The sequence below is a fragment of the Chionomys nivalis genome, chromosome 5 (assembly GCF_950005125.1).
Source record: "Chionomys nivalis chromosome 5, mChiNiv1.1, whole genome shotgun sequence".
Lineage (NCBI taxonomy): Eukaryota > Metazoa > Chordata > Mammalia > Rodentia > Cricetidae > Chionomys > Chionomys nivalis.
Window position 1 is genome coordinate 86,084,104 of NC_080090.1, and position 13,098 is coordinate 86,097,201.

Genomic DNA, 13,098 nt, shown 5'->3' on the forward strand with positions numbered 1-13,098 from the left:
AGACCTGTTGGACAAGCACACAAAACTAGGCTGCACAGCTTCCAGCAGGCATCTATCTAGATAGTAGGTATGTTTTTTTTTTTTTTAAAGATTTATTATGTACACACTGTTCAGCCTCCATGTATGCCTGCAGGCCAGAAGAGGGCACCAGATCTCATTACAGATGGTTGTGAGTCACCATGTGGTTGCTAGGAATTGAACTCAGGACCTTTGGAAGAGCAGCCAGTGCTTTTAACCTCTGAGCCCTCTCTCCAGCCCCAATAGTAGGTATTCTTTGGCAGCTTCTGGACAGTGGGAAGTACAGGACCCTTGCTTGAGCTAGTGAGCTTGAGAGGACGCTGATCGTGTGTAGACTCAGTGTGTACACGGCTTTTTGACTTTCGGTTGCCCTCGCTAGACTTTTTATTTTGGCTTGGCTTTTATCTTTTCAGGTGGAAACAAATTTTTAAAGATTTAAGCTTGCAAAAATGGCAAAATATATGTAGCAGCACAATATATTCAACAGTGCAGAGGCAAGCACTAGTCTGCACGTTGAGTAGTTGTGTCACATTGGTAGAGCCTTTATCCTGTCAGGCACATGGTCAGGGTGAGTGAGTTTAACTCATATTTTGGAAGTTTCTCCTAAAATGTTTTCTGAAAATTTTTTTTTTTTTTTTGGTTTTTCGAGACAGGGTTTCTCTGTGGTTTTTGGAGCCTGTCCTGGAACTAGCTCTTGTAGACCAGGCTGGTCTCGAACTCACAGAGATCCGCCTGCCTCTGCCTCCCAAGTGCTGGGATTAAAGGCGTGCGCCACCACCGCCCGGCTGTTTTCTGAAATTTTGGAGTTTTTCTTTTTCTTTCCTTCTCTTTCCTTCCTTTCCCATTCCTTCCCTTCCCTTCCCTCCCTCCCGGTTCCTCCCTCCCTCCCTCCCTCCCTCCCTCCCTCCCTCCCTCCCTCCCTCCCTCCCTCCCTCCCTCCCTCCCTCCTTCCCTCCCTCTCTCTGTCTCTCTCTTTTTACAAAACCTTAAATTTCTCTAAAGGTATTTAGCTATGTCATAATGCTTTCTAGTATCTAGTTCCTGGTTCATAATTGGGTCAAAGGCAGATTAGATTTTTAATAATATCTCAAAAAGTTATTAAGTTCTAAAGTTGTTTTATATGTTTAAATTAAATTTGAAATAGTTTATCTTGCTAGCTTGTTTTCTCGCTATATTTGAATATAAATTGATTTTTAATCTATGTGTTTACATTGAAGCTATTTTAGTCTTAAATGTATGCTTTTATTTAATTGTAAATCTTATTTTCTGCTGGGCGGTGGTGGCTCACGCCTTTAATCCCTGTACTTGGGAGGCAGAGACAGGTGGATCTCTGTGAGTTTGAGGCCAGACTGGTCCACAAGAGCTAGTTCCAGGACAGGCTCCAAAGCTACAGAGAAACCCTGCCTTGGGTGCGGAGATCTTATTTTCTAATCACAAAAAGCTTTTTAAAATAATAGCTCAAGACATTATATGTAATTTGTGATAGAAATTGAGGAATGAATTGTTCCAGGATTTCCAGGAAGATCTATAGGTAGAAAGGACAGCATTTTTACCTGTGGAAAGAAATATACATATTATTATTATTATTATTATTTTTTTTTTTATTTTTTTCGAGACAGGGTTTCTCTGTGGCTTTGGAGCCTGTCCTGGAACTAGCTCTTGTAGACCAGGCTGGTCTCGAACTCACAGAGATCCACCTGCCTCTGCCTCCCGAGTGCTGGGTATACATATTATTTTTATAATAATTCTAGAACTTGAATATAACCAAGGATAACTTTAGTGATTCTATCTTGGGAATTAGTTTCTGATCATTACAGTAATGAAAGGATGAAAATGTAGTTGAAGCTTCTCTGGCCACAGATATACCTAAGATAGTAGCAGGATGTAATTAATTAGTTGTGTTCTGACAGGGGCCAGTTTATTGCAGAAATCTCTGAATCGTATGTGCCTGGGCACATTTGTGCTTCTGTGATTGCCATGGCCAGGTCCAGTGCATTGGTAAAGAGGTAGAAGTTGGTGAGAAAATAGGGAAAGAGTGAATTGCTAAAAGGACTAGAAAAGATTATGTTTGGCAACAAGAGTGAACTTAGTAACTGTCGAAGTCCTTACTTAAAATATGTGGATGCCCTGTGGTTGCTGGAGGCTGTTGTATAGGTACAGCTTTCTAGTGTATACAATGGGCCAGAGAAATCCTGTGATTTTTGCATGGGAGCTGTTTCTTCTCAGCGGCTGCCATAGCCCGGTCACTGGTACATTATTTAAAACAAACAAAAAAAGATCAAAACCTATATACGTCAGTATATATTTATGTCTATATTGTATGTGTTAATTCATAATAAAGGTTTGTATATAAAAATGTTACAATTAAAAAAAAATACGTGGAGCCTTGTCATCTGCGGTACTTTTAGGTACTGATCTTTCAAGGAGCCCTTGATCCAGAAAAGACACATACTTGTATTTATTTGGACAGTTTGGAGTTCTCTTTCGATAGTTGTTACCTAACAAAACATAGGAGTTACTGATAAATATCCTAAATATTTGGCACCTGTAAGACTTAACTTCGTTACTCCCTGTAGGGATCTGTACCGCCCTGCTTTGATCTCAGGGGTTGGGCTAATGCATTATTACCATTTGCTATCCATTGGCTAAGCCATTATCAAAACGTGTATTAGAGTAAGTCATTATTATTATTGTGTACTTTTGAGACCAGGTCTCACTATGTAGCCCTGACTAACTTGGACCTTGCTATGTCCTGGTATTAAAGGAAGATGTGTGCCCCCATGCTTGGCTGTAGTCATTATCTTTGTTAGGAATTACATTAAAGTGTTAGGAATGTTTAAAATTTAAGAAAATGGTCATTTTTTGAAATCCTTTTAGAACAGTGTGTTGAGATGCTTTTAGAGTTTCGTGTCCTGAAGTGATTAGCTCATAGTGTTACTGCTTGCTAATGAAACCTAAGTGGGATATTTGAGCTGTGCTACTGAGGTATTTATTTTTGTTTCTTTCTTACTGAGAACAGTTTCTGTTTGTTTATTTATTTACTTTTTTACAAAGATTGTTAAGTATTCTGAGAGAATCTTAGTCGTTTCTGATTACCTATAGTTATTTTCATTTGATTTCTGTAGATGAAGATTTAATAGAACATTTAACTCAAGATGAGACATCTAGGCTGGACCTTGACTTTGAGGAGTGGGATATTGCTGGCCTGCCATGGTGGTTTTTAGGGAACTTGAGAAACAACTACGTACCTAGAAGTAATGGCTCGACGGATTTACAGACAAATCAGGTAAAAGTCAAATCTGAGGGGAGCTGTTTTGTTTTGTGCTGTTTTGTTCTTGCTTACTCTGACTGTATTTCATCCTTAGCTAAACATTCTTACTGTTTTGTTTTATCTGTATGAACATGATGCCCAGATCTAGTACTGACTCTTCCAAGTTCCACTGTGAATCCCCTACATAAGTGGTGGTCAGTCTTACTGACCATGAACATGAAAATAATGTTTGTTTTAACCAAGCAGTCCTTCCCTATCTTTTCTTTCTACTAATAATTTTAGCCAAATTACAGGAGATACTGACTTTTTTCTCTGTCAAAATGCATTGAGGTTGTCAGGATTTTATCCAGAACACATCAGAAGCTGGTTTTTTTTTTTTTTTTTTTAAACTGCTTTAACTGTCATAACCCAATTTAAGCCATTACTGTTTTTCCTGTAGGTAGCTGGGCAGTTTTACACCACAGCTACATTTCTTGGTTCTAATATTTTTGATTTTTAAAAAAGTACTTATTGTGTGTGTGCTGTGTGTGCTGTGTGTGCCAGTACCCTCAGAGTCTAGAGGCGTGGGTGCAGATCTGGAACTAAAGTCTCAACAGTTTGAACTACTATGGCTATTGGGAACTTGAACCTGATACTCTTAACCACTGAACCATTTCTCCAGTCTTGGGTTCCAGAACTAGGCATGAATTCCCTTCTGTGGAGTGGTTCTCATATATAATCAGGAAGTGGTTTGTGTACTGGCTGGTTTTGTGTCAACTTGACACAAGCTAGAGTCATTAGAGAGGAAGGAGCCTCAGTTGAGGATCTCCATGAGATCCAGCTGTAAGGCATTTTCTTTAGTGATCAATGTGTGTGGCGCCTTCCCTGGGTTGGTGTTCTAGGTTCTGTAAGAAAGCAGGCTGAATAAGTCCTGTGAAGCAAGCTAGTAACAGCACCCCTCCATGCATCAGCTCCTGCCTCCTTGCTCTGTTTGAGTTGCTTCAGCGATGAAACAACAATGTGGAAGCGTGAGACAAATAAATCCTTTTTTCCTCAATTTGCCTTTTGGTCATTTTTTTTTTTTTGTAATTTTATTTAACTTTATTTTCTGTGCATTGGTGTGAAGGTATCAGATACCTTGGAAATGGAGTTACAGACAGTTGTGAGCTGCCATGTGGTTGCTGGGAATTGAACTTGGGTCCTCTGGAAGAACAGCCAGTTCTCTTAACTGCTGAGCCATCTCTCCAGCCCGGTCATGGTGTTTCATTGCAGCAATAGGACCCTAAGACGGTTGGTTACCCCCATTGTAGACAATTATTGCACCAGTGGGGACTTCTCACCTGATAAGTTGATATTATAGGGTTCTTCTCATTTAGGTAAATAACATTGATGATACTTTTTGTTGCTGCTTTTGGTTTTTGTGAGACAGGGTCTGTATATAGCCCTGACTTAGTGTCCTGGAACTTAATGGTATAGACCAGTCTGTTCTCAAACTCACAGAGCTCTGTCAGCATCCTGAGTTCTTTGCAAGAGTACATTTTTTAATGTATAACTTGCATTACTGCCATGTTTATAATTCTTCAGTGGAGTTAGAAAACAAGTAGAATAAGAGCTAGAAAAGTACCTCTTCTCCAGCCACCCTATCCCTTTAACTTTTTTCTTAACTCTTCTTTAAGTTTAACAGTTACCATATAAAGGACTGTGTTTCATTAATGGCATTTTCATATATTATTTTTTTCAAATAAAGAATGCTTTTACTAATAACAAAAATGAGTAAACAAACTGTACATTCAGAATTTATATCACCTTTTAAGATAATGATGGCAAAAGTAATTAGCAATTTTTTATTGATTTATATTTAAAAATATAAGATAAAAACCGTCATATCAATGTTGGACAGGGCAAACTAACAGAAGGAAAAGACACAAGAATTAGATACTCACTTGTTCACACACATAGGAATCCCTTAAAAATACACAGAGGACTTGGAACAGACCTGTGTAGGCTCTGTGCTTTTGCTCCTTCCATCTCTGAGTTCATAGGCGCTTTGCTCAATTGATTTAGAGGACTCAAATATCTGGTTTTTTTGAGACAGGGTCTCACTATGTGGCTTTGGTTGTCTTGGAACTCACTACATAGATGAGGCTGGCCTTGAACTCACAGAGATCTGCCTGCCTTTACCCTCTAAGTGCTGGAATTAAAGATGTGTGCCCCTATGCCTGGTTTTTGTTTTTGAGACAGGGCTTCTTTGTGTAGCTTTGGCTGTCCTGGAACTCACTCTGTAGACCAGGCTGGCCTTGAACTCACCAAGATCCACCTGCCCCTGTCTCTCGAGTACTGGAATTAAAGATGTTCACCACCACTGCCTGGCTCATATTTCATTCTTTTTTTTTTTTAAATATTTATTTATTATGTATGCAATATTCTATCTGTGTGTATGCCTGCAGGCCAATGAGGGCACCGGACCCAATTACAGATGGTTGTGAGTCACCATCTGGTTGCTGGGAATTGAACTCAGGACCTTTGGAAGAGCAGGCAATGCGCTTAACCTCTGACCCATCTCCCCAGGCCCCATATTTTATTCTTAATGTTCCTCCATTCCCACTCCCTCCCTGTGTCCTCCACCCGGTAGTCTCCTCTCCTTTCAGTAGTTCCCCTTTCTGTTTTCATGTCACATGTACATGTATTCCATGACTGTCTTCTAACCCCCTTAATATTTTGCCTTGATAGTTTCATGAACACCCCCCACCCCCCGCACACACACACACACACACACACACACACACACACACACACAAAATTAAAATCTAGAAATGCATACGACAGACAACATTCAGTGTATGTCTTCTTGAGCCTGGCTTATTTCACTTAACATAATGCTCTCTGGGTCATCGATATTCCTGGAAATGTCATTTTCTTCTTTTTTTGGGGGGGGTGGGGTGGGATTCAAGACAGGGTTTCTCTGTAGCTTTGGAACCTGTCCTAAAACTACCTCTTGTAGACCAGGCTGGCTTCTAACTCACAGAGATCCGCCTGCCTCTCCCTCCCGAGTGCTGGGATTAAAGGTGTGTTCCACAACCGCCGCTGACTGTCATTTTCCTCTTATCGCTGAATACGTTGTCTCTAGGTTCCATATCTTCTTTATCCATTCATTTGTTTATGAACATCTAGGTAGTTCCATTATCTATTGAGAGAAGTACAGCAATAAACATGAATGTGCAGGTTATTATATGATAGGGCTTAGAGTCCTTTGAGTATATACTGGAGTGGAAGTGGAAAAGTTTTTTTTTGTTTTGTATTTGTTTTTGTCAGTTTTTTTGAGACAGGGTTTTGCCGTAGTTTTAGAGCCTGTCCTGGAACTAGCTCTTGTAGACTAGGCTGGCCTCGAACTCACAGAGATCTGCCTGCCTCTGCCTCCTCCTGAGTGCGCCACCACTGCCCGGCTTGGAGTGGAAAAGTTTTATATGAAACCTTCACACTGATTTCCATAGTGAGTATGTTAAGTTGTGTTCTTATTGTTGTTTTGAGTGTGACTGCTGTTTTCAGTGTGACTGTATTAGTTTGTTTTCCTACCAGCATTCATTTCTTCATTTATGGTTTGTTTTCTTTTATCTTAGTTGATATTCTCAATTGCACTGGCCACTTTATAGAAACACTGTTAGGCTTTATATTTGTAATTATTGTTTACTTTCATTGAAATGTAAGACCAGGGCTTTTGCATTGTTCACTTACTGAGTTACTAGAATAGTGTCTGGTAGTAATATGTATTCAGTGAGTGTTTGTTCTTTAAAAGAAGGTCATAGAGCAGTAGCCAAACACAAAGTTCTAGAAAATGTCATATGGATGATGGGCTGGAGAGGTTCAGAGGTTAAGAATGCTTACTGTTCTTCCGGAGGACCTGGGTTCAGTTCTCAGCATTCACATGGTGACCACACTTGTCATAGCTCCAGTCCCAGTTCCGTTTACTGGCCTCTGGACACTGCATGCAGCAAGACACCTAGACACATAGAATACATACAAATTTTTAAAAACTGTCTGTAGGTGAATGTAAAAGTTTGCATATGTTGGTGTTTGAAGCTGCAGAAAGTAGTTGTGTGGTGGTGCATGTGTATAGTCTCAGCACTTAAGAGGTTGGGGCCAGGAGGATGTTGAGTTTGACGCCAGTCTGAGCTATGTAGTGAAGTCCAGGCTCAGCAGGACTACATAATTTGTTTTTCAAAAAGAAACACAAATTTCAAAAGTGTCATGTTCGAAGAGTCGGATTGCCATCAGTATATTTCTGGAAAGCAGTTACTGATCATAAATTAGGAAGGAATATGTCAGAAAGCATAGAACTTTTCTAGATTGTCACTTGTGGAGATGACTGTTGAATGCATTGTGTCTAGTAGAACAACTGTTAAGTTCTTTTAAACTCTTCGTGTACCATTTTTGTATATTGTACCTCATTTAGTGTTAAAAAAAAAATTCCTTGTCAGGTACCCTTATGTCTACCTATCTTGTGACCCTAGAAGATGACCTGTTGAATGAAGACATAGCGTTGAGGAAAGGCACGGTGTTCTCTGGATGACATGTGAAGACATTAAGTTGGTTCTATATCTCTCATAAGTCACTGATTACAAAGCTCACTTTTGTTTTTCTCCATTAGGATATAGGTACTGCCATTGTTTCAGACACTACGGATGACTTGTGGTTTTTAAATGAGTCAGTGTCAGAGCAATTAGGTGTTGGAATAAAAGTTGAAGCTGCTAATTCTGAGCAGACAAGTGAAGTGGGGAAAGCACGTGACAAAAAGGTATGTTTGAACATTTTCACTCTGATATATGTAACTGTGTTGACAGAATTATCTGTTTAGTGTTGACTATTTCTCTGTGTCCAATTTTAGGATTTAGATTAATTTAGACAAGGCTGCCTTAGAAATGAGCCAAGATTCATGGAGAAACTCTTGCTGCTTTAGGGACATGCTGCTCCTTCCCTCTTATGGTCCGTTGTAGAGTATTTTTTCTAGAAATTTTTGCTTATAAGGCAAAGCTCTAAATGGCCTTAGTGGTTTCTGTTATAGGAGAAAAATCCTTATGTTTTTAAGAACCTTGATAGCTTTGTAACCACTTTATAACTAAATTGGAAAAAGCTAATTTTAAAACGTATTTAAAGTTAGTATGATTTTCTCCTATATTGAGAAGGAAGTTGGGGGGCTGGAGAGATAGCTCACAGGTTAAGAGTATACTGATTGTTCTTCCAGAGGTCCTGAGTTCAATTCCCAGCAACCACATGGTGATTCACAACCATCTATCTATAATGAGATCTGGTTCACTCTTTAGGCCTTCAGGCGTACATGGAGACAGAACACTGTATACATAGTAAATAAATCTTAAAACAAGAAGGGAGTTGAGGGTAGGGGTTGGAGAGATGGCTCAGTGCTTCAGAGCTCTTCCTGCTGCTCTTCCAGAGAACTTGAGTTCACTTTCTAGCACCCATTCTGGTGGGTCAGTGCTTCTTACTTTAGCTTTAGAATGTTGGTGACTGAAATGACGATGACAGTTTGGAAATTTTTATATAAAAGAACAGGGAATCTAATGTTCCCTTCTGGCCTCCTTGAGCACTCTGTTGACATGCACAAACCCACATGCATACACATAATTAAAAATATAGTCATAAAATAAAAGGAGTTAGAGCTGAGTGTGGTGGTGTATGCCTTTAATCCCAGCACTGGGAGGCAGAGGCAGGTGGATCTGAGTTTGATGACAACCTGGTCTACAAGAGCTAGTTCCAGGACAGCCAGGGAAACCCTGTCTTGAAAAAACTTTAAAACAAAATAAAACCAAACAAAACAACAAAAAACATAAAAACTCAGGGAACTCTCAGTACATACACAGTTACAGCAGCTCAGTTGGAAGAATTGGGCAGCAGAGCTAGCACTTAGCACATAGAAACATCTTAGTAATACCCACTGATTATATCTGTGAAAATATATGAGATCCATTATTTTGTATACTTACTGAAAAAAGATCTTTAAAAAAGATGAAAAAGATAGAATAAATCTAGCAATAGATAAAGGCAACAACAAAAACAAATGCTGTGTTAAATTGGGCTATCTTATTCATATTTTTCATAGGAATTTGGTTTTTTTTTAATATAAATATGTGTTAGATTCTCTAAACCAATTATAGACTACATTGGAAGGAATGTTGGTGACTGAAATGAAGATGACAGTTTGGAAATTTTTATATAAAAGAACAGGTCTTAAAATATTTGAACTTTTGAGAGAAAAATCATTAGTTTGCCCTGTAGACCTGGCTATTCCAGAACTCTCAGAGATCCACTTACTTCTGCCTCCCCAGTGCTGGAATTAAAGTTATGTGTCACCACCGCCCAGCCAGTAATTGCTGCTTTTATATTCCTGGCATTTGTTTTCTTTGAAGTTGTGAATTTGGATACCTCTTTCTGAATATGGAAGATACTTGGAAACCCTGTGGGTGGGTGCTTTATCACCATTAGTGTTACTAAATTGTCAGCCTTATGTCTATAGGATCAAGGTTTTGGTACATTTATGTTAATATGTTTTTAAGTGGTAATGTTGGGACAGAGAGAGTTTTATTTGCATTGAAGTTGTTCATTACTTTTGCTTTAATAGTCTCTCATAAAAAAGGTTAGCATTTCTAATGAGGTCTGTTTACCTTCACAGGTGATTGATGTTGGAAAAGATGATCTTGAGGACCCTAAGTCCTTGAGTGATGATACCGATGTGGAACTTACCTCCGAGGTAAAAGCTGTTTTGCTGTTGCCAATTTTTAGCTGAATCCTAGTTCCCATGCATTACAGTATTGCAGGCTGTCGTTTCTTACTTGCTAAGATGTGTTGGGTTCTTTTTTTTTTTTGTTTGTTTTTTGTTTTTTTTCGAGACAAGGTTTCTCTAACTTTGGTGTCTGTCCCGGAACTAGCTCTTGTAGACCAGGCTGGCCTCGAACTTCCAGAGATCCGCCTGCCTCTGCCTCCCCAGTGCTGGGATTAAAGTCGTGTGCCACCACCGCCTGGCTTGTGTGTTGGGTTCTTTACATTTCTTTTTGTTGTTGTTTTTGTTTTTTGAGACAAGGATTCTCTATAGCAACCTATCTTGGAACTTGTTCTTATAGACCACGCTGGCCTCGAACTCATAGAGATACACCTCCTGCCTCTGCCTCCAGAGTGCTGGGGTTAAAGGCGTGAGCTACCACCACCTGGCTACATTTCATCTTCTTAAGTTTTTAATTGGAATTTGAAAACAAAAAAAATATTTTTTTGTTGTTGTTTTTCGAGGCAGGGTTTCTCCGTGTGACAGCCCTGGATGTCCTGGAACTTGCTTTGTCGATCAGGCTGGCCTTGAACTCATAGAGATCAGTTTGCCTCTTCCTCCCCAGTGCTGGAATTAAAGTATGTGCCACTGCTGCCTGGTTATAAACGGATAATTTGATCCAGTATTTTCCCTGACTTGGGAAAAATGACCAGAGTACCTCTGTTCCCGCTATCAAAACAATAGACAAACCTGATGGTGGCGTCATACATCTTAATTCCAGCACTCTGGGCAGATGCTGGATCTCTGAGTTTGAGGCCAGCCCGATCTACTCAGTGAGTTCCAGGATGGCCAGAGCTACACAGAGAAACCCTGTCTCAAAAAAGAAAATGAAAAAACCAGGACAAGGCATACTGAGATGGTTCAGTAGGTAAATCACTTGCTGTGGAAGCATTAGGACCTTCTTTTGAATCCCCAGAAGCCATGAAAGGCAAGGTTAGTAGTGCATTTATTTCTGTGCCAACAAGGAAGAGATGCAGGAGAATTCCTGGAAGCTTACAGGCCAACTACCCTGGCATATGCGGTAGCAAATGATAGGAACCTTGAAGAACAATACCCGAAATTACTCTCTGACCTTCACAAACATGCTATGGCGCATTTTTGCTGTAGTCCCAAACCCACACTACGCCCCCCCCCAATCCATTACTTTCCCTCATTTGAACACCTTTCTCATCCTAAGGATAGATTTATAAGTTACATAAAATTTTTGAGTTAGAAAAATAATTTTACCAACATCTGTTAAAAAATGCAGATGAATCTGCTGGTGGTAGTGCACTCAGGAGGCAGAGGCAGGCCACTCTGTCAGTTCGAGGTTAGCCTGGTCTACAGAGTGAGTTCCAGGACAGCTAGGGCAACACAGAGAAATCCTGTCTTCAAAAACAAACAAAAAGATGCAAATGAAAAACAACTTAATTTCCACATAGTTAATATAAATGGGGATTGCTAAAGAAGAGTCAGTATTAAGCTTTTAGGTAATATGGCTTTGTTACCATGTGATAAGTTAAATCAACCTAAATGTATACTTCGAATTTCTCCCTCCCTCCCTCCCTCCCTCCCTCCCTCCCTCCCTCCCTCCCTCCCTCCCTCCCTCCCTCCCTCCCTTCCTCCCTTCTTTTCTTTCCCCTGTAGCTTACTCACTGTGGAAACAGATGCTAGGAGTTAAATAAAAAGGGTATTTCACTGCTTTGGGATAGAATTCTAGGTTTCTGGTGTTAACTGCCACCCTCTAGCCCTACTGTTGTTGATTGTTATGGTAATTTTTTGTAAATCATCTCTTTGCAAAGATAAATGATAAAGTGGAACATAATTGGTCTAGTAAGTGTTCTTGACTATAATACAAATAGCTGAGATAAATGTTCTCATCCTAATCAGACTTCTGTGACACTTGGGCACAGAAAAACTATTGAGCAAATAGATGATATTTCGTCAAATCAAAGATGCCATTGGATGTAATAAGTCCTGCTATTTTATGTACTATAAAAAAGCAATGGCAATCAAACTGTAGCATGCTATCAATTATGAATTTCAAATTATAAATTTCAAAGTATTTATATAGCATTTTAGACAAGATTGAAGGGTCCTAAACTGGTGAGTGTTGTAGCTTAATCATTAGTCTATGCTTCTTGCCTCATTCTAGGCAGTTGAGTTATGACCTCTACATTTTTTTCAGTGCTTGGCATTTGTCCTGTGTATCAGTTACTGTTCTGTTGCTCTTACAAAACACCATGACCAGGACAACTTACAAAGAAAGCATTTAATTATTCTTAAAGTTCTAGAGGGTTAGAGCCTATGATAGAATGAAGAGAAGGTGGTACAGTTGATTGCTCACATCATAAACTGCAAGCAGGAAATAGAGAGCTCACTGGGAAGGCATGGAGGCTTTTGAAACCTCAGGCTGGCTCCCAGTTACACCTCCCAATAAGGCCATGTCTTAGTCAGTGTTCTGTTGCTGTGAAGAGACACCATGACCATGGCAACTGATAAAAGAAAGCATTTAACTGGGGCTTGCTTGCAGTTTAGTCCATTCTTACCACAGCAGGGATTATGACAGCATGCAGATTCATACGGTGCTGGAGACATAATTGAGAGTTTTACATCTGTATATGTAGGCAGCAGCAGGAGAGAAAGCCACTGGGCATGACTTGGGCTTTTGGAACCTCAGAGCTCAGTGACACACTTCCTCTAACAAGACCACACCTCCTAATTGTTTGAAATAGTGCCCTCTCTGGTGACCAAGCATTCAAGTCTTTGAGCCTATGAGGGCCATTCTTTTTATTTTTTTCTTTTTTGATTTTTCGAGACAGGGTCTCTCTGTGTAGCTATACCTGTCCTAGAACTCACTTATAAACCAGACTGACCTTGATCTCTCAGAGATCCACCTACCTCTGCCTTTGATAAGTTTCATTTTTTAGCCACTGACCAGACAAAGAATAAGTTGTGAATGGAAAAGTGACCTGAAAGAAAGCAAGTAAAAGAAATATAAATGTCGTCCACATTGGATAGA

The 13,098-nt window shown here is 39.7% G+C and overlaps 1 protein-coding gene and 1 non-coding gene across 7 annotated transcripts in view; both read left to right on the forward strand.

Moving 5' to 3' along the window:
• Positions 1-13,098, forward strand: part of Mdm4 (MDM4 regulator of p53) — a 45,081-nt gene that overhangs the window by 23,547 nt on the left and 8,436 nt on the right. For all 6 annotated transcript variants that reach the window (XM_057769194.1, XM_057769195.1, XM_057769196.1 and 3 more), the window contains 3 exons: positions 3,144-3,304; positions 7,914-8,060; positions 9,951-10,028. In XM_057769194.1, coding sequence (XP_057625177.1) covers positions 3,144-3,304; positions 7,914-8,060; positions 9,951-10,028 — 386 coding nt within the window. The remainder of the gene's footprint in view (positions 1-3,143; positions 3,305-7,913; positions 8,061-9,950; positions 10,029-13,098) is intronic.
• Positions 2,143-2,275, forward strand: LOC130875257 (small nucleolar RNA SNORA84). The gene has a single exon (XR_009057191.1). It is a non-coding gene; the product is annotated as a small nucleolar RNA SNORA84 (small nucleolar RNA).